Raw genomic sequence first — 23,053 nt, forward strand, 5'->3', positions numbered from 1 at the left:
GGGTGGAATTTCAATCTAATGACTGTTAGCATTTTGGTTTCTTTCCATCCATTCTGCTTTGCTCTGTGTCTGAGAGTTTTACAGACCCAGGGCATCACGGTGTGCTGACAGTGAGACGGTAACTTTTCACTCGCCGTGTCATTGATTCAGTAAATGGCAGGTGCTGGACTGGGCAGTGAGAGGCAAAGAAAAACAAGGCGTGGTCCCTGCCCTCAGGTAGTTTACTGTCTGGGAGGAGACCTTGGCAAGCCAACTGACAGTTACGATGTGGTGTGGATGCCGTGTGGAGCCCTCCTCCCCAGAGCCTCGCTAGCCAGAGAGAAATTTCTCTAGGATTGCCTCCTGGCCAAGGAAGGGAGACGGCAGGTGAATCCTAAAGGTTTCCACAAGTCAGCCTCTCCCGTGAAACCCTCTGCACCCGGCGCTTTGTCAGTGGCAGACTTTTTTCTCATCAACCGTGATTTGGTCTTTTCAAGTTTTCCACCAGTTCTCGCTAATTTGGGCCATTTTATATTTTACTGGGAAAGCATTCGTTTTTTACTGGGTTTGTAAAATCTCCACTTTTAATTTTATTTATGGGTTTCTTTGTGACTAAGTCAATGACTTTTCTAAGAGTTTCATAGACCTGGAAAAATCGTATATATATATATATTTTTTTTTTTTAACGTTTTTTAAATTTATTTTTGAGACAGAGAGAGACAGAGCATGAACAGGGGAGGAGCAGAGAGAGAGGGAGACACAGAATCCGAAACAGGCTCCAGGCTCTGAGCGGTCAGCACAGAGCCCGACGCGGGGCTCGAACTCACGGACCGTGAGATCATGACCTGAGCCGAAGTCGGACGCTTAACCGACCAAGCCACCCAGGCGCCCCAAAAATCGTATATTTTTTATTTAAGGGACATAAGGTCCCCTATGTATCAAACCAAGCTGATTGATTATATTAGTCAAACTTGCATTTCCTTTGTATACTTCTTTTTGTTTATTCTTTTACTCCAGTTCCATTAGAGATTTATTAAATCTCCCACTCAAATTTTCTCTATAAAGTTCTTCTTGTATTTTTAGTAGGCTTGGTTTTTTATATTTAACTACAACACTGTTGGGAGCGCCCAGATTTTGACGGTTCTGTCATCACAGATTGTCCCTTTGTGTCGTTACCTGGTGCCCCTCTTTATCCCGCTTAGTGCTTTCAACCTGAAACTCCACCTTTCTTTTATGAATATGGCCACTCTTTCTATTTTATTCTATTTTCTTTTTTGCCCGTGTGATATCTCTCGGTATCCCTTTATTTTCAACATTACCCTTTTTTTTTTTTTTTAAGGTTTTCTTTTTAAGTAATCTCTACCCCCAACGTGGGGCTCGAACTCACAATCCTGAGATCAAGAGTCACATGCTCTGGTGACTGAGCCAGCCAGGTGCCCCTCAACATTATCACGTTTTTAAGTGGATTTTTATATATATCCTGTCACTGTATTTTGAAACCCAAGCTGACTCTGTCTTTTGATGGGATAATGCAACCTTTCCACGTTTTGTCTGACAATGGGTACAAAGTACTTGATGGTTTATTTTAGGGAGAGGGGCAGAGAGAGGAGACACAGAATCCGAAGCAGCGGGCTCCAGGCTCCGAGCTGTCAGCACAGCGCCCGACGCGGGGCTCGAACTCACAAGCCGTGAGATCATGACCTGAGCGGAATTCGTAACAGACTGAGCCACCCAGGCCCCCTTCCCTGGGGTTCCTAACCAAACACTCCTTGGGTGTGCAGAGTGGGGATTCTTTTTCTCAGCACTCCCTTCTGGAACCCTGTCCATTTGCAGATAGCCTCGGGTCTGTTTTCAGCTTAGAGAAATCTATTTGTTGTAGGATTATCGTTTCCTTGACTTTTTCTTTTATTTGCAAGTTAGCTGTCTTGACTGGAACCTCCTGTTTTGTAGCTTTGCCTCCTTCATTTCTGTCTCTGTGTACGTTTGCTTCGAGCAATTTCTCCTGCCTTATCTTCCAGGCCACTACTTTGAGTCTGGAGGGTGACTATCCTCGCCTCCAATGAATAGTCCAGGGATATATTTTAAGTTCTAAAGTAGTCTTTTTTTTTTCTTTTGGGCTTTACTTGAATCTTCTTAAGAGTTCTATTTTGTTGTTAAGTTGTCACTGTGTTTTCCAGCCCCTTTATCTTGCCGATAGCCTTGGTGGTTTTTTTTTTTTTAATCCGATAATATACTTTCATGGTTTTTAAAAATCAAAACAATGTTAAAAAGTATATAGTAAGGGGCGCCTGGGTGGCTCAATCTGTTAGGCATCCAACTCTTGATTTCGGCTCAGGTCATATCTCACAGTTGGTGAGTTCGAGCCCCACCTCGGGCTCTGTGCTGACAGCACTGAACCTGTTTGGGGTTCTCTCTCTCCTCTCTCTGCCCCTCCTCTGCTCTCTCCCTCTCTCTCTCACCCCTGCTTCCATACCCTGTTCACCATCAGCTCAGAAGTCACCACGCTCATTAATCCTTTCTCTATTCTTTCACTGGTTCTTCAGACAAATACAAACTTGTAAGAATATGCATTTGATTACTTGATTTTCCGCCTCTCTCACATAAAGGTTGCATGCAATATGCACAATCCTATAACTTGCTTATTTTTTGCCTTTTTGATTTGACACTGTATCTTGGAGATTGTGCACAGAGAGGGTCAGTCTCCTTCCTTCCAGCGGGGCAGGTTTTCCACCTTAGGGATGTATCACAATATATTTAACCAGTATACTGTTGACGGGCACTTGCATGGTTTCCCATCTTTTGCAACTGTGTGAACGACGTTAGAAGAAATAATCTTTCACACACATGCTGGTAAATCAAGGCTAAATCCCAGAAGTAGGATTGCTGGGTCGAAGGGTAAACAGGGGGTAGTTGTTATATTTTGCCAAGTTGCCGTCCCCGCCCATGGGGCTCATACATTCCCACCAGCACAAAGGCGAGGGTCTGATTCCCCACGGCCTTGCCAACCAAGTCGCATCAAAATTTTGTTTTCTGCCAGTCTGATAGCAAAATGTAGGATCTTAAGATAGCTTAAATTTGCATTTCTCTTTGCAGTGAGGGTGAGCATCTTTACATAGATTTAAGGACTGTTTGTTTTTCTTTCTCTGTGAACCGTCTGTTCGTATCCTGTGCTCCTTTTTCTACTGAGTTGTTGGTCTTTTCCTTATTGGTTTCTAGGAGGTTTTGCTACACTAGGGAACACAGCTCTTTATCTCTTACCTGAGTTGTAATCTCCCTAAGGTTGTCTTTTGACTTTGCTAATGTTGTTTTTTGGCCACACAAATTACTTAAAGTACATTGATTTATTTCTTTAATTTTTTTAATGTTTATTTATTTTTGAGAGAGACAGAGACAGAATGCGAGTGGGTTGGGGCAGAGAGAGAGAGCGAGGCACAGAATCCAAAGCAGGCTCCAGGCTCCGAGCTGTCAGCACAGAGCCTGACGCGGGGCTCGAACCCACGAACCGTGAGATCATGACCTGGGCCAAAGTCAGACGCTCAACCGACTGAGCCACCCAGGTGCCCCACTTAAAGTACATATATGTGGTCAAATGTATAAATCATGTGCTTTATGGCTTTTAGATTTTGAGTCTCTATTACAAAGGTCTTTTTAAAAAAAAAAAAAAAAGAGAGAGAGAGGACCGGCAGGGGGAGGGCGGGGGGTGGGGGACAGAGAAAGAATCCCAAGCAGGCTCTGCGCTGTCAGCACAGAGCCTGATGCAAGGCTCAAACCCACTAACCGTGAGATCATGACCTGAGCTGAAACCAAGAGTCAGATGCTTAAGCGACCGAGCCAACCAGACGCCTTTACAAAAGTCTTTTTTAAATATAGAATGTTGCTCGTGTTTTCCTGTTTGAGTATTTTTATGGTTTCACTTTAAAAAAAAATAATTTTTTAATGTTTTATTTTATTTTTGAGAGACAGAGAGAGACAGCGTGAGTGGGGGAGGAGCAGAGAGAGAGGGAGCCACAGAACCCGAAGCAGGCTCCAGGCTCCGAGATGTCCGCACAGAGCCTGTCGCAGGGCTTGAACCCACAAACTGTGAGATCGTGACCTGAGCCAAAGTCCGAATCCTAACCCACTGAGCCACCCAGGCGCCCCAATGGTTTCACTTGTTACATCTAAATCTTGGATCCTCCGGGGATATATTTGAGCGGACAGAGTAAGATGTAGACCCACCTTTAATTATCTCCTTCTGGGTGGCCATCCAGCTGTCCTGTCACTTCTGACTGACAAGTTCCTCTTCCCACCATGACTTGTGATCGGTCTCTAGCACGTCCCGTCCCGTCCGGACCCGCTATATTAAGGCGGTGGGTTGGGTTGTGTTTGCTCTGCCTCTCTCCAGCCTCTGGCTTGTCAGAGGAGTGGGGTTTATGGGTCTTTGCTCGCCGTGCTGGGGGGAGCCCTTGGAGCTTGGAGCAGAGGAGTGATGGTCTCTGGGGGCTGGGCAGGCCCCTGCTAAGACACCATCAGGAGCTCTCCCTGCTCCCTCCCTGCCTTCCTGGCCTCCCCAACCTTGTGGGCAGAGAGTGCCTAGCTCACCTGTTTGGCTCCCTGTCAGCTCCTGGGGGTCACCTTGCCTTCCCTCTGGGGGCCCATGGTGGGCCTGGTCTGCCCCGGGGTCTCCTGGGTTCCCGGGCCAGCCAGCCCTGCCCACCAGCTGGCACAACCCCTTCATAGAGCGTAGCAGTCAGGGGAGAAAGGGGAGAAGCAGGACATGTTTAAGCTGCCGTATTTCCAGAATTCCTGGCACCGGAGCTGCATCATAAAGGGAGAGAAATTACAACCGAGGGTAGGGGGAGAGTTGGAAGGGCCAGTCCTTCTGGGTAAGAAACAGGGAACACCTCATAAAGTCGTAACACTGAGAACGCACAATAGCAAAAAAGGTTGAGGGAGATGCTTTTCCCCTTTTCCTTATGAAGATTTTCAAATAGGCAAAGAAGCAAAAAGAATATTAAAACGAATGTAATTATACCCATTACTAGATTTGACGATTGCTGCTTGCCAAGTTTGTTCTTTTGTGTGTGTGTGTGTGTGTGTGTGCCAAGAAATAATAAATTCCAGACTTTATCGCATCTCATCCCTAAAAAATTCAGCATCTATTTCTTAAAAATATTTTTCTCCACAATCACAATACCATTACCATTGTTATATCTGACAAAATTAACATTAATTCCTTACATATCATCTAAGACCCAGGCCATACTCACAGCTCCTTCATTGTCCTAAAACAAATCTCTCACAGCCAGTTTTAAAAAAAAAAATCTTTTTTTAATGTTTATTTATTTCTGAGACAGAGAGAGACAAAGCATGAGTAGGGGAGGGGCAGAGAGAGGGAGACACAGAATCCGAAGCAGGCTCCAGGCTCTAAGCTGTCAGCACAGAGCCCGACGCGGGGCTCGAACTCACAGACTGCGAGATCATGACCTGAGCCGAAGCCGGATGCTCAACCGACTGAGCCACCCAGGCGCCCCACAGCCAGTTTGTTTGAACCAGGATCGGCTCAAGGTCCATGTGTTCCATTTGACTGTCCCGTCCCTCTCTTCCTGCCCTGACACAGAGACCGGACCAATTCCCCGCAGGACATCTACTCTAGATCTGAATGTTTGCTTCCTCGCGGTGGTGTTCCTCGAATCCCTGTGCTACCTGAGGACTGGTAGGTGTGAAAGGCTTAGGCAGGTCAGGTCACCGGGCTCGGTGACTCCAGGTCTCTGCTTGAGCAACCAAGATGATGCCAAGATGGGAAGAAGGAGGAGGAAGAAGGTGAACTTGGTTTGGGACGTGCGGCTTTTGAGGCATACCGAGGACACCCAGGGGGGCAGTTGGGTCTGCGCTCCTGGAGGCGGGGTTGCGGGTTGTTAACTTAACCGAGCTGGTTGGGCTTCCCCGGGGACAGAAGAGTGAGAAGGAAAGGTGAGAGCAGGCATCAGGGAAATGGGCGGAGGAAGAGGAGCCTGGGCCGCAGGCTGAGGAGGCAGACGAGGAGGGAGAGGGTTGTAAGGACTAAGTCCCGGAGGGGAGTCAGGCCCAAGAAGGACCACCTTTGTCATTGGGGAGGTAATAGGAGACCTGAGCAGTGGGCTGGACGTCGGAGTGCATGGACAGCGGGATGGCAGGCGCACACACGTGGGCAAGAAGCAGGTTCTGGAAACGAGGCAGGGAGAGCTGGGTCCAGGGGCGCGCTGTTTCTTTTTAAGATGGAGAGGCCTTGGGGGGGGGGGAAAAAAAAAAGGGGGGGGGGGGAAAGATGGAGAGGCCTTGAGTTTGTTGAAAGGCCAAAGGGCCAAAGGCAGTCAGGTGGGAGGAGTTGGAGATCTGAGGAGAGGCAGCTTCTGAGCAAGTGAGAGACAATGGGGTCCCCTGGGCCTAGGTTGGGGAGGTTGGCGTGGACGGGGGACCCTGGTCCCTCCACTGGGGAAGTGAGGAGGAATCGTGGGTGCAGGTGCAGATCCGTCTGAGGGGACGGGGCCCTGGCACATTTTCCTCCCGTGGCTCACGATGACAGCTTTTGCTGGCCGGCAGGTTCCTCGACAGACCGTTTCTGACTCCTCCTGGCCCAGCAGCAGGAGACCTGGGTGTCTGGAGGCCTCACCCAGAGCACAGGGCGTGTGAGCGGCAAAGGGGCTCCACCCCAGGCCCCACCTGCCCTGGAGGAGCGAGCCAAACGCACGGCCCCATGAGGTCGCCAAGAGGCTGCGGGCAGAGTCCAGACCTCAGGGCACTCAGTCGAAACCCAGAGCCAGAAAAGCAGGGGTTCAGCCCCGCTTTCTCCCCCACGTCCCCACTGGGTGTAGAAACCTCAGGGGACCTGCCTGGCCCTTTCACAGAACCCAACCCTGTGAGCAGGGAAGGGGGGGGTTGGGGGTGTGTGTGGAGAATGACAGCCCATTCTACGGGTAAAGAAACAGAGGCCCAGAGTTTCAGGGGGCTGCCCAGAGAGAAGCTAAGGCACAACCTATACAAGAAGCCATGTCTCTGGAATCCTGCTCTGTTCTTTTTTCCTTTGAATCAAATGATGTTTCCGGTCCAAACCCCAGAGAAGACCCTCACCTCGGCCTGTTGTGTTTGGACTTTCAGGCTACAGGGCAAGCAATAAGATTACACTGAGCCTCACATGGGCCTTAGCTCGCGTCCAGGCCCCAGCCCAAACCAGTTACACCAGACCCTGGGGCGGGGTGGGGGGTGCAGCTCTAGGCATGGTTCCCCACTATTCTGAGGCTTGAGGAGCCTGCGGGGTGACCCCCAGCTTTCCCACTGCACACGGCTGGATGAGTCACTCAGGGCTAGGGGTGGGTACGGTGAGGCCCGGACTCTGTCCTGGAGAGGGCGTGCTCGGGGGAGGGACAGCAGGACAGTTCTGTGCACTTGGCTAAGCTCACTGCCTCACTGAGGCAAAGATCACGGTTTATTCCCAACTCTCCCTCCACCCGGGTGGCATGGAGTCAGCAAAGGAGATCCCGTCCCCTCCGCAGCCACCTGAGCCAGACCCCAGGCTCCAGTCACTGGTTTGCAGGCATTTCTTTTGCCTCTGGCCCCAGAGAACGGATAGGATTTTCTGGTTGCACTTGCTTGTGCCCCAACACTGGTGGGGGTTTTGCAGAGAAGGCGGGGGTGAGGACAGAGGGCTGGAGAGACGGGGGCGAGGCGAAGCTGGCTTGTTCTGTCCCCTCCTCCACCATGTGCCTCTGGAGGCCAGGCGAGGTGTGAGGGTGTGGTTGAGGGAGGAGGACCCCACTGGGGAGCTGCTGTGGTCGCATCTCGCCTGGGGAAGCCCATACCCGAGGCCTGAGGCGCCAACCTCCCTGACCCTGACCGAGAAGAACAGGCCAGAGCCGTGTGGGTTTTGCTCAGTCCCTATGGTGTGAGGCCAGAGCCCTCTGGGAGATGGCAGACATGGCGGCCAGGCTTCTTTCCGGGGAAGGTCAGCAGGTGGGCAGCCTTTTCTATGGTCCCAGTCTCCCACGCTGTCACTCTTGGTTCCCGCCCCAGGGAGACCTTGCCTACTAACCCTACAGCAGGGCAGCACTGAGGGCCCGGGTTCCCACACCTGCCTCCTCTCTCCCCTTTCCTGCCCCAGCTCCTCCCTGCTGCCGGCTCAGAGTTTCTGGCCGCTCTGGAATGTACACAGGCTGTTCCCATCTCCTGGGCCTGGCTCCGTCCCTCTTGGTGACTTGTCCTGTGTGTGTGTGTGGCCCATGTCCCTCAGGGTGGGGTCAGTGGGATGGGTCATGTGTGTGACAAGTGGGAGGACTCCAGGCCTCTCTGCCTCTGGTGTTCCAGGCTTCTGAGCCCCACAAGGGACGGTAGGGGAGTGATACTAGAGCTTTGAGGGCAGAGTAGGGCCTAGGTCCCTGGCTTGCTGTGGCTGTGGTCCGTCCAAATGTCCCACACCCCAAGCCTACACCACGCTTGGCTCCACTTGGACGTCCCTGTCCTGAGCCCACGGTAGGTGCAGGGAAGGAGTGGCCTGGGGGACATGGGCAGGGGAGAAAAGAGGGCCAGGGCTGGGGGCAGGAGGGTTACTGAAATGGGAGAGCAGAAGGTGAGGGGTCTGGCGTCCGAGATAGAAGGTGGGGGTCAGAGCCTGATCTGGGAGCTGGGCGGCCAGGGGGGAGACCCTCGGGTGTCAGAGCTGCTCTGAGAGTGTCAGGAAGACAAGGAGGTCCTTGGCCTGGAGGGGGTCGGCAGCTTCTCACCAGGGACAGGCTGTGCCCATGGTGCAGGACTGCGGTTTGGACGCCCAGTGGGAGGGTGAAGAGAGGAGAGACCCGGGGAAGCTGTTGGTGTAGGGTTGTGGGGGAGCTACATGCGTCTCGGTGGCCCAGGCTGGAGGAGATGGTCAAGGCGAGTAGACTGTGGTGTGGTCAAAATCCCTCCCGTTCCCTGTGTGGCTGGAAGACTCCAGACACTGGCTCTCACTCTGATACCACATCTGCCCAGACCCCTTCCTCTTTGAGACAGACGTCCCCCGCTCACCCCGCGACACACACACAAGCTTCCTCTTCCCCATCACATCCTCCCCGGGCCTGCGGGGAGCTGATGGCCACTCCGCGTCCTGTCCATGCCAGCCCAGGCGCCAGCACCCAACCGCCCCCTCTGCCTGCTCCCAGCCGCACAGCCTGCCCCTCCCCCACCTGTGGTCCCGGTGCCACCCTGCCCCAAGGCTGTGTCTGGCCTGGGACTCAGAACTTGCCAGTCATCAGAGCATAGCGCAGGAAGGCCGGTGTGTCCCTGGATGCATAAAAATACCCCAGACTGAGTGAGACACCACCCCCTTTCCCCCACCCCACCCTTTCTCAGGCAGCCTCTGTCTCAGGCTAGCACTTCCGCAGCCCTGACAGGAAATGGGCTGGAGGCTCAGCCTCCCGCCATCTCAAAGCAACTTCTTGTTTCCCCCTTGCCCCGTGCCAGCCCTGGGGTTGTGCCCCTTGGCTCCACCCCTGAAGCCTTCCCAGGGCTCTGTCCCAGCAGCTCAGTGGGGACAGGATGGTGGACATGATTGCCAAGCTGACCAGGAGGCAGAGTCGGGCCCTGCGGGGACAGGTAGGGGACCCTGGCATCTGGGGGCAAGCTTGGCCTCTGATGGGGAGGGCTGAGGGCCTCTGGCCTGTTAGGAGCGGGGTGAGCTGGGTTTTGGGGCAGGACATCTCCCAGATTTGGGGGGACTCCTCCCTTCTTGCCTCTTTCCTTTTCCAAGGCCTTGCCGGTCTGAGAGGGGCTGTGGAGGGGCGCTGAGACACGGTGATCGGTCACGGGTGATCGGGTGATTGGTGGAAGAGGGAAGAGGGGCAGGCCTGCCACCTGTTTGCGGGGAGGGGAGGGAACTGGAAACGGGGTGCTGGGGGCTGGGCAGCTGGGTGTGGTGAGAGCCAGGGCGCCTCTCAGCTCTGTCCTTGGGCCTGAGGTGGGAGATCACTTCCCCTTTCCTACTTGGAAAACGTACGTGTCTCTGTCATGATTGGGGTCTGGGCCTCAAGAGCTGTTGGTGCCCTAGTCAGGGTCTGTTGATGGGCTGCGACGGGCTGTCGTCTGGGCCTCCAGGAGCTGTGGGCAGGGGGGCGCCGGGCCCTGCTCTAACCTGGGCGAGCCTCCCCTTGAAGGCAGAGGGCACGGAGGGACTGGCCCCACCTGGCTTCCAGTCTGATCCTGGCTGTGGCTCTGCCAGGAGAGGAAAACGCCTCTATCTTAGCACTGTGAGGGTTCTGCAGAGAGTTCTAGAGCTTGAAGGGGCCTCAGGGCTGCAGTACCCCTAACTGCTCACCTCCAGTGAAGGCCCCTTACTACCCCCTGAAGCAGCCCCAATCCTTAGAATGTGCTTCCTTCCAAGGAACCCTGCCCTCTGCTCCCACTAGTCCTCTGATCTGCGGTCCGGAGCCCCACAAGGTGATTCTGTATCTTCCCTTCCTTGTGACAGCCCTATTGTGCTGGGGGCCTACACATCTACCCCTGTATCTCCTCTACCTGCTAGGGCTGTTCCTTGTGCAAGATCCCCATCAACCTGACCAGCCTGGGACTCACCGAGGACACACAGCCAAGTCTAGCAGCCTGCCAGTGGAAATCCCCAGTCCAAAGAGCCTGGCTCCTTCCTTATCTCACCCACCCCCCATATGACCCTCCAGCCTCAGTGGGTCCAGCTGGGGTGGGTAGGAGGTGCGTCTAGTCCTCTCAAGGAGTCTCCTGGCTCCTGTGCCGAACCCTCATTCCCAGAAAGTCCCTGCTCAAAGCTAACTCCCGTCTCTCCTGTAGTGTCGGATACGTGTGTTTGTTGTCTGCTGTGAAATAAAGCATGGAATTGACCCGGGTACTCTAGCAGTAAATATCCTTGGTGGATCGGCTGTGTGCTTCAGGGCAGCGGGCTGCCTGCTAGAGGGTGACTGAGGAGGGTTACATCATCCTGGGTCCTTCTCTCAAAAGCCTCCTGCCTTTTGGGGTCAGAGGAGGTAGGCAGATGGGTGGACGATGAACTGGCCAGCAGAGCAGAACGCCACCAGGCCGTAAATGGAGCCCGGCTCTCCAGGATGTTTGAAGCTGGGGACCAGCAGAGGAGCAGGATTTGGGTAGGCAGGGAATGTTCTAGGCTGGGGGACCGACTGGAGCGAAAGTACAGTGATAGGAAGATGCCTTTTGTAAGTGGGGGGAGGGCCAGTGGGCGGGTGTGTGTGGAATCCAGGTTGCCCAGGAGGGCTGCAGTGGGCACAGCGAAAGGAGAAGTGGGGTGGAGGGTCCTGTCTCAGCCACACAAGGGCTTCTGGGGTGAGGGAGAGGAGTGAGGAACTGATGTATCCAACTCTTCCTCCTCCCTCCGTGCCTGGGACCTGCCACCGGGTGCTCTCAGACGGCAACACTGTCTCCTATGTTAGCAGTAATCATCCCTGACGTGCTGTGCATTTCACTCAGAACCCTGCTCGGCTCCCTCCCTACTCCCTGGCCATTTACCCGAGATGCTCAATAGGGATTTGGGTCCATTTGTTCACTGCTGCATTCCCAGTGCCTAGGACAGGGCCCGCACGGAACAGGTGAACCTTCGTGGGACAAATGAATGGATTTTTAGGCACCTACCTAAGGCCTGGGGAGAGGCCACCTTGACAGGACTTGCTTCCCCTCTTGGGGAGTTTACAGTTCAGTGAAGGCATCACAGCAACAGAGGAACTTCTGTGATTAGAAAAGGAGCGGGGGGGGGGGGGGGGCCGGTGGTTATTATACAAAATTTTGAGAAAAGCTTAAAGAAGAAAAGAGAAAAGTTTAAAGAAACAAATAAAAACAAACCCAATCCCTATAATTACACTGCCCAGAGATAACCTCTGTTAGCATTTTGGAGGGTTTCTGAAAACACATAACTGGAACTATCTGCTGTTTACCGTGTTGAAATCTGCATTTCCCTCATAGCATTATATGTTCTTAGAAAACAGTATTAATCTTGTGCTACTCTGCGGCCTGGGGTTTAATAATGTCGCTATCTATCTCTCCGGTGGGCTGAGGGTGCTAGGCTGTGGTGAGCACATGAGAGGAAGCTCAGGAAGGGCCTTGAACCTGACACCTGAGCTGAGTCCTGAGTCTGCCAAGTGAGAAAGGGCAGGGATGGGCCTAGGCAGGCTGTGATAAAAGACACAGGAGAGAGGGCGGGACCTCCAGCAACTGCATGTTAGGGCTACTGGAGCGTAAAGTTCAAGGCAAAGGGCCAGGAATGGCAGGAAATCAGACGGAAGGCAGGCAGGTGTACAGACTTTGCCCTGCAGGTGGCAGAGAGCGGTAAGGGTGTTAAGCATGCCCTGACTTACATTCTGTGTGAAGGGAGCTTCCAGCCCACCTCACTTTTCTTTGGAGGGGGAAGAGGGCCTCACCTTTCGTTGCTCCACCTTCCTCCCTCCCATCTGGCTCTCCCCTCTCTTTCCCTTCTCTGCAACTGGTTCCAAGGACTGCAAAACCCACATTCAGGAAGTTCCAGTCTCAGATCCAGAGGCAGTACTGATTCCAGTACCGGATCTTTCTGGGCCAGGAAGGAAGAAGGGGTGGGGGCTGTAGAATGCAGCAGGGCCCTGCCCCTGTGTGACCTGAATGGGAGAGGAAAAGGAATGGGTCTGAGGCCATGTCTCTATTCCTGCCCAACCGGTTGATTCGCGCTCCCCTCCCCGCGCCCCCTCCCCTCTAGTGCACACTGAATGCACAGCCGGGAGAACTCAGTTATCGATATTTTATTATTGTTAATAAATAATGTAACTGCCCTGGGCCTCTGGGACACCTCATACTTTACAATGCATACTTTACAATGCACTTTCAAGAATATTTCCTCATTCTTGGGGCGCCTGGGTGGCTCAGTCGATTAAGCGTCCGACTTCGGCTCAGGTCATGATCACAGGTTCATGAGTTTGAGCCCGGCATCGGACTCTGTGCTGACAGCTCGGAGCCTGGAGCCTGCTTCGGATTCTGTGTCTCCCTCTCTCTCTGTTCCTCTCCCCGCTCATGCTCTCTCTCCTTCAAAAATAAATAAAAACATTAAAAAAAAAAAAAAAAAAAAAAGAATATTTCCTCATTCTCTCTTCACTACAATTTCCGGACCGGGCAGCCGGCGGAACAGACGCGGCGGGGTGGGGAGGGGGTGTGCTCTGACTTGCCAAAGGTCACCCAGATGGCAAGTGGCCGAATCGGGACTGTCTGACTCCGGAGATGCCCTGAAGGTCACGTCCCCTCCCTCCTCCCGCAGGTGGACGACCCCTCGGAGCCCGTGTACGCGAACGTAGAGCGGCAGCCTCCGGCCACTTCGCCCGGCGCCACCGCGGCCCCCCGCCCCCAGGCGTGGGAGACGCACACGGACGCGGGCACCGGGCGCCCCTACTACTACAACCCGGACACGGGCGTGACCACCTGGGAGTCGCCCTTCGAGGCTGCTGAGGGCGCCTCCAGCCCGGCCACCTCCCCGACCTCGGTGGGCAGCCGCGAGAGCCTCGAGACAGACTGGGGCCAGTACTGGGATGAGGAGAGCCGCAGGGTGTTCTTCTACAACCCGCTGACGGGCGAGGCCGTCTGGGAGGACGAGCCCGACGACGAGCCCGAGGACGACCTGGAGATGCAGCCGGGACTGAGCCCGCTCAGCCCCAGGGACCAGAGGGTGAGGGGGCGGGGCCTGGCCCGGGTGGGCGGGGTCTCTTTGGGCCTGTGCCCCCGCCTCTTGCTGCCCGCAGCCCCCGAGAACGAGGGAGGGGGCGGGGCCTGGCCGGTGGTGGGCGGGGTCTCTTTGGGCCTCTGCCCCCCGCCCCTTGCTGCCCACGACCCCCGAGAATGAGGGAGGGGGCGGGGCCTGGCCGGGGTGGGCGGGTGGCTTTAAGGGACCCCTGGGTAAGGGAGGGGGCGGGGCCAAGGCGGAGTAGCTCTGAGGGTCTCAGACCCCACCTCCTGCTCCCCGCAGCCCCCAGACTGCTGGTGAGGGGACGTGGCCTGGCCTGAGGGGGCGGGGCCAGGGGTCTGTACTGGCTCTGAGACCCTCTGACTCCGTTTTCTGTACCCTGCAGCCCCCTACCCCTGAGACGGACTACCCCGAGTCGCTGACTAGTTACCTCGAGGAGGACTATTCCCCCGTGGGCTCTTTCAGTGAGCCACGGTCCGCCTCTCCCTTGGCCACGCCCCCCGGCTGGTCTTGCCACGTGAGCCCCGAGGGGCAGACGCTCTACACCAACCACTTCACCCAGGAGCAGGTAGGGGCAGCGGGCAGATGGGCGCAGACATCCCCTGGGTCACTTCTTCAGCTCTTCCTCACCAGGAGCTCCCCTTAACACCATGAACTGCAGCTCCTGAGCAAGCTCCAAGACCTCCACACCCCCCCACCCCCCCCTCACCCCCGTCTTCTGCACCTGACCCTCCGGCCTCCTGGGGGCTATATTGGGAAACTTTTCCTCCCCTCCCATTAGCCGGGCTTGGAGCCCTGACCATCCCTCTCCCCACAGTGGATGAGGCTGGAGGATGAACACGGGAAGCCCTACTTCTACAACCCAGATGACGACTCGGTTCAGTGGGAGCTGCCCCAGGTAACTAACTGGGAAAGCGAGAGTCCTGGGGAGAACGGAGGGCATTATACCTGACACTGTCTTTCTCCCCAGGTTCCTGTCCCTGCCCCTCGAAGCATCAGCAAATCCAGCCAGGACAGTGAGACCCCAGCCCAGGCCAGCCCCCCTGAGGAGAAGGTAAAGGAAAGAGCATGTAGGCCCTAGCAGAAGAAATCGGGGCTTCCTGGTGGTCATGGGGCCTGGAACGGGGTCGGGCATGTCACCTCCATAGGCCCCAGCACTAGCCTGAGCTGAATGAACCTGGATCTGGGTCATCCTGGGCCCAGGTTTGGGTGAGGTTGGGAGCCGGGAGGAAATCTCTCCTGCTGGGGTGGGAGCAGGCACCCCACCAGCAGCAGCAGCAGAAAGGGGTCAGTGATGACTCAGGCCCCGCCTGGAAGGAGTTGCCGGCTGTTGGGGAGACTAGCCCCTGCCTGCCCTGTGGCTCAGCCCCTTAACCCCCTCCTCTTTCCCCTTGTCTTTCTAAGATCAAGACCCTGGACAAGGCCGGTGTGCTGCATCGCACCAAGACAGTGGACAAAGGAAAGCGGCTCCGGTGAGAGCCTGTCTGCGTTCAGACTAGGGCAGGGCAGGCCTTAATTAAGATGACATTTACTGAGCACATCCCATATCGAGGCTTTTATTTTTTTTTTTAAGTTTATTTATATAAACGATCTCTACAGCAAATGTGGGGCTCGAACTCACAGCCCCGAGATGAAGAGTCAGTTCCATACGGCAGGCTCTTGTTAATCTTCATAGCAACTTTCTAAGAGGTCCCGTGAGGACACAGTGAGGCACTGAGAGATAGTGACTTCTCCAGGGTCCCTTGGCCACCACGTGTTAGAACTGGGAGTCCAGCCCTCACAGTTGGGTACCCCAAGCTGAGCTGTGTTCTTAAGCTCTGCACCCCGCTCCTGTGGGTGGAAGGGGGCCTCAGCCCAGGGCCCAGTGCAAGCTTGGCCACCCCCCACTTCCCCACCCCCACCTAGGAAGAAGCACTGGAGCGCCTCCTGGACGGTGCTGGAGGGTGGCATCCTGACGTTCTTCAAGGACTCCAAGGCCTCAGCTGCAGGCGGCCTGGTAAGGCCCAGGCCCCGGGACAGGGACCATCCCATCTGCTTCTGATTCCTGCGGCTCTTTACCTGATCTGGCTTGTCTAAGGCTAGGTCTGAGACAGTGGAATATGAGTGCCAACGGAGCTCGGCCTTGGCAGGGGGTGACGACAGCAGATTCAGCCCACGACAAGTGCTTCCAGCCACCCTGGGCATGGGGAGCAGTCCTTGAGGGTGGCCTCCCCAGCCTGGTGGGCAGGCAGACTGGGGACTGGGCACACCTGCTCCTGGGGATGAGAGCTGTGCTCCTTTCTCCTCTCCTCCTGGGTGAGCAGGCAGCAAAGGACCAGCCAGTCCAGGATCTCTAGGTTCTAGGAACCCCTGGGCCCGCTTTCCCCATCCTGTCCCTGGAGCCAGGAGCCCTGGCAGGCCTGTCTGAGCTGAGGGCTCCTGGTAACTGTGCTCCCCCCAATCCTTCTCCCCTCTCCCACAGAGGCAGCCTCTCAAGCTCTCCACCCCTGAGTACACAGTGGATCTGAGGGGGGCCTCTCTCTCCTGGGCCCCCAAAGACAAATCTAGCAGGAAGAATGTGCTGGAGGTGAGTGATAGGGGTTGGGAGAAGGAGAAGGGGCTTACTGATGGCTTGAGACCCTCATTAGGCAAGCCTCAAGAAGGGGGACCTGGGGAGAGTGGGACTGGAATTCTCAGGGCTCAAAGCCAAAGTTGCCCCCACCCTGGGCATCCGCCCACAGCGTTTCTGGCATCACGGATTCTGCAGTTCCCTCTCCAGGAACTGGGTTCAAGTTCTTGGCTCTAGAGGGTGTTGAGAAGCAGGGGTCTCTGCGGAATGAAACTCATGCCTAGAAAGGCGGCCCTCATCCCAGACAGGAGACTCCCTGTCCCCCACTACTCACTTAGACAGACCGGAAACCTGCTCTGGCTGATCAGAGCCCAGCTTCCAGCTGAACTGGGTCCTCAGTGAATACGCTGGGTCCCCAGTTTCCCAGGCTCCCCTAGCAGGAAGACAGAGGCCACGTGGGGCCCAGGCAAGGACCCTTATGGTACCACACATTCCACTGCCCACATGTGGTCTTGCTTTGAAACTACCTTTACCCTCACCTCCGTCCCCAAAAGTTCTGAGGCAGCTCACAACAAGAACATGTGTGGTGAGCTGGTAAAATCCACTGAAAAGCCAGCACCAGCCACAACAAGTGAGAGGAAGGGGTCAGTGTGGAGAGGCATCAGGAGGCAGCTGATGTACAGGTGCTAAGTTGTTGCTAAAAAAAAAAAAAAAAAATTACATAGTTCTTATTGATGAGGGAGGGGGGCTTTCCCCAATTTTGAGGGAAATCAAAGCTCTTTCTTAACCCTTAGCTCTTTTTTTTTTAATATTTTATTTAATTTTCAAGAGAGAGAGTGGGGGAGAGGCGGGGGGCAGGGGCGCGGACAGAAGATCTGAAGTGGGCCCTGAGCTGACAGGGTGATAGCAACAAGCCCGATGCAGGGCTCGAATCATGAACCGCGAGATCATGACCTGAGCTGAAGTTGGACATGCAACTGACTGAGCCACCCAGGCGCCCCCGCTCTTTTTTTTTTTAATTTAATTTATTTATTTGGAGAGAGAGAGAGAGCGTGCACATGTGTGTGAGTGGGGAAGAGGCAGAGGGAAAGGGAGAGGGAGAGAGAGAATCACAGGCTCCGAGCTGTCAGCACAGAGCTCCGACGCGGGGCTCGAACTCACAAACTGTGAGATCGTGACCTGAGCAGAGATCAAGAGTCAGACACTTAACCAACTGAGCCACCCAGGCGCTCCCCCTAACCCTTAGCTCCCGAAGCAATTTTTAGTATGCAGCTCCATTCTAGTTTAGCTGCTTCAGGTAACATGAGAAAAGCCACGAGCATAACCTTACCATTCAGCTCAGAAAATGCAGTTCTGCAAGGCACTTGAGCATGTAGTTTTCACCAAGCTTCGTGCAGTTCTAGAACCAGTTTTATCCACAGAGCAGGCTTGGAAAACCAGTTTGATCTCATGAGCTACTCTGCTCAGTCAGTCCATCTGGAGCCTTCTCCAGGCTTAGCAGCGTCAAGTGCTGTGACCAATTAGCAATGTCTGTCCCGGGTGCCAGACCGGAGAACGTCACTTTGCTGTGCATGTCCCTTCCCTGACCTAAAGGGACATCCTTCAACCAGTGCTCTATAAATGTCATCCCTCTGACTTGGCTTTTGATGAAAGCTTCTGAATAAATGCTTCTGAGCTGTCTTTTCTGGCAAGAACTGGAAGGCAGATGGTACTTGTGGAAGTTATTCAAGCTGTTGGAAAGGCTGACAGTCTTGAACGGAAGCGGAGGAGCCCCCTGCTTCTGCTTCTTGGCCTCAGGTGGCCATCCTCCCTCCATTCAGGGGTGGCCTGCAGGCTCCTCTAGGATTTTTCTCAAGAGACAGCCCCAGATTCTATATCATGGCCAAGGTAGATGAGCCGGGCAAATTTTCACAGCCAGTCTTCCTTGTCACTCCAGAGCCACAGGACACTTCAGTAATAGTCCTCCAAAAACAGCTAGTTTGGGGCAGCTCAACTTGCCTGTGCATTCAACAGGATGAACGTTTTGTGAAATTTGTTGCTACGTATACGTACAATATAGCCTTTCCTTCCGTACGAAACTTTCAGATATGAATGGATGTTGTTTTGAGAGGCCCCTGGTCTGCCCATCTGTAACAGATATGCTGTCACTTACTGCATAAGGCATTCCAAAGTGGAATGCCTCGGCCCCCGGGGTGAGGCCCTTGCTCTATTATGCCTTCAGTTCCTGGGGACAGGTACAGATCATGTCCACCATTTCTCTGCCGCCCCCTCCGCCCACTAAGGCCTTGCTCCGGGGTAGGCCCAGGGAACCAGAGATGACTGAGTGACTTGTGTCTCTCCAGCTACGGAGCCGAGATGGCTCAGAGTACCTGATCCAGCACGACTCAGAGGCCATTATCAGCACCTGGCACAAGGCCATCGGTGAGGGCATCCAGGAGCTGGTAAGCAGAGCCCGGGGGCCTCTGGGGCTGGTGGGTCGGCCGTTACACAGAGCAGCTGGGCCCACTGTGGGTCAGGCATCTGAGGATAAATGTCCCTCCCTGCAGATGGGCCGCCGAAGAAATAGTCTCTCATAAGTAGGCAAATCCAGCCTGTGGGGTTGCAGGGGTTGGCCCTGCAGGAGGGTTCTCCTAGGGGTGGAGACAGAGCCTAGAGGAATGTCCTGTTTCAAGGGAGGCTGGAAGAAAAGTAAGTATCCAAGAAAGAGCCTCTGTACTAGAACGACAGGCTAAAACCACAAGATAAAATTTTAAGCTATTAAAATTTTAAAGTTAAAGAAGAGTCGACTATTTTTTTAGGTTCAAAAAATTAATTACATAGAGTCAGGACAGACCTCCTCTGACAGCTATTCACCTGGGAACAACCTGGGGCCTTTTGACCCTCGTTTCCTTAGGAGCCATCAGGGGGTACAGAATTACCCCCTGTATTACAGGGGGTAGGAATCCAGATCTAGGGCGGTGATGCTGGTGCAGTTGTGGGCAGTGCTGAGGCCTCAGCTGGAGCTGCAAGTTCAGAACCAAGAGCCACATACTGAGGAATGCTAACCTAGTGGAGTGTGCACAGAGGAGCTAGGAAAATACGGGAAAGGGGGGCCAGGATAAGAAAGAGTGGGAGAGAACAGGATAACTGTCTCCAACAGCTGAAGGGCTTCCAAGCAGCCAAGGGAGGTGAAGTTTCTGAGATTCCCCTGGTGGAAGGAGGTCAGGGGAGGTTAACCGGGGAAGGGAACAGTGCACTCTGCCTGGGAGTCACCAGGGCCGCTGGGAGGGGCGTCGGGGTCCCCGCCCCAGCCCAGATGGACCTCCCGCGGGCACCGGGCTCTGCCACTCTGAGGCCCCGTGATTCCAGTCCGCAGACCTGCCCCCGGAGGAGGAAAGCGAGAGCAGCAACGCGGACTTCGGGTCCAGGGAGCGCCTGGGAAGCTGGCTGGAGGGTGAGGCGCGGCCCACTGCAGGTGAGCGCGGGGGGGGGGGGGGGTGGGGGGGGGGGGGGAAAGGCGTCTCCTGGGGGCGGGGGGGGGGGGAACAGGGGACGACCCACCCGGCCAGTCCCGGCGTCACCGAGCGACTCGGCCCCGCATGCCCGTGCCCAGGCGCAGCCACCGCGGAGAGCGACCTGAGCAAGGTCCGGCACAAGCTCCGCAAGTTCCTGCTGAGGCGGCCCACGCTGCAGTCGCTGCGGGAGAAGGGCTACATCAAAGGTACGGGAGGGAGCCGGCGAGCGCGGCGCCGGCGGCTGGGGGGCCGGGCAGCGCTGACGGGCCTCTCCCCCAGACCAGGTGTTCGGCTGCGCGCTGGCCGCGCTGTGTGAACGCGAGAGGAGCTCGGTGCCGCGCTTCGTACAGCAGTGCATCCGCACCGTCGAGGCCCGGGGTACGCGCGGCGCCCGGAGGCCTCCCTCCGGGGCCGCTTGGCGGAGAGCCCTGGGCGGGCGCAGGGCGGCGGAGGGAGAACGGGAGCCCCTGGGTGGGAGCCGTAGCGGGAGCTTTAGACCCATCCCACCAAACCCGAGGTCAGCGCCTCCGTCTGCCCCAGGGCTGGACATCGACGGCCTGTACCGCATCAGTGGAAACCTGGCCACCATCCAGAAGCTGCGCTATAAGGTGGACCACGGTGAGGCCCGTCCTCCGTCCCCGACCCCAGGGCCTGAAGGCGCAAAGGGGTGCTAACCGCCTCTTCCTCCCCCCCCCCCCCAACCTTCCTTCCCCCATCGCCGTGTGGCAGATGAGCGCCTGGACCTGGAGGACGGGCGCTGGGAGGACGTCCACGTGATCACCGGCGCCCTGAAGCTCTTCTTTCGAGAGCTGCCGGAGCCCCTCTTTCCCTTCTCGCACTTCCGCCAGTTCATCGAGGCCATCAGTGAGCGCCTGGGGGAGGTGGGGGGGACGGGGTTGGGGTGGGGCCGGCCTGCATCGGGCACCCCCTTGGCTGGACCCCGCCCCCACTCTCCCCACTGGGACTCAGCCCCTCCGTTCCCCTGGCCGAGCCGACCCTCCCTTCCCTAGAGCTGCCGGACCAGGCCCAGCGCAGCCGCCGTGTGCGGGACCTGGTGCGCTCGCTGCCCGCCCCCAACCACGACACGCTGCGGCTGCTCTTTCAGCACCTGTGCCGGTGAGCCGGCGAGCCGCGCAGAAATGGGGAGGCAGGTGCTGGCGGACCCCCCCCCCCCCGCGCCCCCTCCAGCTCTGGGCCCTGATGGCCTCCCTCCCCACCCCACTCCCCCCCCCCCCCGCAGGGTGATCGAGCACGGCGATCAGAACCGCATGTCCGTGCAGAGCGTGGCCATAGTGTTCGGGCCCACGCTGCTGCGGCCCGAGACTGAGGAAACCAGCATGCCCATGACCATGGTGTTCCAGAGTCAGGTGGTGGAGCTCATCCTGCAGCGGTGTTCAGACATCTTCCGGCCGCACTGACAGCCGACCCCACCCTCACCCCCGATGCTGGCGCTGCGGACCTGGGACTGGGGACCGCGACAGTGGTCCCACCACAGAAGCTGGACGGTTGCAGGCCACTTGGCCAAACTCTTATCTGTGAGACCCTCCGCCTCCCATCGGTCCGCAGGCGGATGTGAAATCTGCGCCACTGGGTGCAGTATGGTGACCCCTGGTGGGCAGTTTGCAAAATGTGATTCCCCGCACCACCAACCCCCCCCCCCCCCCCCCCCCACCGCCCTGGCCTGTCTTGTTTGGGGCTTCTTTGGGTTCGGTTCTTTATCACATAGACACCTACTGTGTGTGTGTGTGTGTGTGTGTGTGTGTGTGTGTAAGAAAGAGAGAGAGAGAGAGAGAGAGAATTGTGGGGGTGAGTTTGATTTCCCAGATGGGCCATGCCCCGGGGGAGGACTTGGGGTGAGGGGCTTCTCAGCTTTTTCAGGCCTGCACCTGGTCAGGCCTTCAAGGACGCCCTCCCTGTGGGGCCCCAGCCCTGTGTGGGTCATGAAGCAACAACATACACCTTCCTTCCTTCCCTGCTGCCCTGCCTTGCCTCAGGCGCAGCTCCTGCCTGACTCTCAGTGGCTGACTGTGGGCCATTTTCATCTGCTTTCCTGATCCAGGCCTCTGCCCTCCCTGATCCACTCGTGTTCTGAGCAAGGGTTCTCCATATTCGCTAAGCGCATACCCTGCGCTGGCCACCTGCCATGCACCGTTTCCACACACAGTCCTGTTTTACAAATGAAGAAACCGAGGCAGAGGCAAAGTGACTTGTTCAGGGTCCCGTGGGGGTGATGGGTCGGACTGCCCAGCTCAGGCTCCTCTCGCAGCACAGCACAGCCTCCTAGGAGGCCCTTTCCTCCAAACTATCCCTCTCCTCCAAACCCCATCATGGGCTTACGGGGAAAGCAAAAGAAATGAAGGTAGGTTGTGTCTGGACCTTGGGAGACCCTCAGGGCAGAAGGGAAACCCGCCCCAGCTGGGGGAGGGGGAATTAGCACTGGCAAGGGGTCCCCAGCCCCTCTCAGCGCCCTGGCCGCCCCGGTACACCTGCCTGGCGCCCACCTGGTCATAAAGAGCTGGGAGAGGCCTGCAGGGTTGGGGGAAGGGGGGTACAGCCTCTGGAAAGGGAGCGTGAGCCCCAGGGGCAGCAATGCCCTCTCCCTCCTCATACACAAACCACCTCAGTTTGTGGGTCTCGCCCCACCCTCCACCCCCCTCCCCAGCTACGGTTCATTTCTTCGACAAACAATAGGAACAGATATTTATTGACATTTGCGCCACGCCAAGCATTTCACCTGGATTGTCTCAGTTTCTCACAGCCAATATTTATTGTCTGCTCCTCCGCGCCGGGCACTGTGTGCTGGGGCGGGGGGTGCCACCCACGCCACCGCTCTGGTGGAGCACCTGGCTCGGTGGCCGACCCAAGCCCACCTCACATGCCAGCAGGGCTGGGACAAGAGTACAAACGGAGGCCTCACCCCATGCATCGAAATATTGTAAAGTTACAAATCAAGATATAACTGTTAAATAAAAATATGTTCTATTCTCCTACTTTGGTAAATACATGTTCATAATGACCTAATGACCAGGTTCCAATGTAAACTTCTGTGACTCTTCTGAGTTCTGTGCCCGGGTGTGTTGGCACGAGAAGAGCTGGCTCCTGCTGTCCTGTGGCCACCCGCATGGTCCACCCTTAAGGGAATGGGCCTGGGGCCACTTGGGCAGGGAATTCTGGGGTCTTGCATATCGGGAGCAGGGTCCAAAGGGAAGGGCCTGGGCTCCAAGGGGTCCCACAGATTCCTCATCCTGTGGGGAGAGAGAAAGGGGGTCAAGAGTAGAACCTTCTAAAGCGGAGGATCCACAGCAGGGCAAGGATTCCTCTCACCCAGGCCTAAGGACAGAACTAAACAGAGGTTAAACAACTGATTACATG

At 56.0% G+C, this 23,053-nt stretch overlaps 1 protein-coding gene across 4 annotated transcripts in view; it reads left to right on the plus strand.

The window, feature by feature from the left end:
- ARHGAP27 (Rho GTPase activating protein 27) overlaps positions 1-22,671 on the plus strand; it is a 31,633-nt gene extending 8,962 nt beyond the window's left edge. For 2 of the 4 annotated variants that reach the window (XM_058705202.1, XM_058705204.1), the window contains 15 exons: positions 13,220-13,624; positions 14,025-14,207; positions 14,457-14,537; positions 14,610-14,693; positions 15,044-15,111; positions 15,545-15,635; positions 16,101-16,205; positions 18,530-18,628; positions 19,536-19,641; positions 19,780-19,887; positions 19,961-20,059; positions 20,222-20,299; positions 20,411-20,545; positions 20,692-20,797; positions 20,922-22,671. In XM_058705202.1, coding sequence (XP_058561185.1) covers positions 13,220-13,624; positions 14,025-14,207; positions 14,457-14,537; positions 14,610-14,693; positions 15,044-15,111; positions 15,545-15,635; positions 16,101-16,205; positions 18,530-18,628; positions 19,536-19,641; positions 19,780-19,887; positions 19,961-20,059; positions 20,222-20,299; positions 20,411-20,545; positions 20,692-20,797; positions 20,922-21,099 — 1,926 coding nt within the window. In that variant the 3' untranslated portion in view covers positions 21,100-22,671. Of the gene's footprint in view, positions 1-8,535; positions 9,562-13,219; positions 13,625-14,024; positions 14,208-14,456; positions 14,538-14,609; positions 14,694-15,043; positions 15,112-15,544; positions 15,636-16,100; positions 16,206-18,529; positions 18,629-19,535; positions 19,642-19,779; positions 19,888-19,960; positions 20,060-20,221; positions 20,300-20,410; positions 20,546-20,691; positions 20,798-20,921 lie in introns of those variants that run through there. The other 2 variants (XM_058705203.1, XM_058705201.1) reach the window with 2 other exon arrangements.
- The last annotated feature ends 382 nt before the right edge of the window (positions 22,672-23,053 follow it).

This window comes from Neofelis nebulosa, chromosome 16 (assembly GCF_028018385.1).
Source record: "Neofelis nebulosa isolate mNeoNeb1 chromosome 16, mNeoNeb1.pri, whole genome shotgun sequence".
NCBI classification, from domain to species: domain Eukaryota; kingdom Metazoa; phylum Chordata; class Mammalia; order Carnivora; family Felidae; genus Neofelis; species Neofelis nebulosa.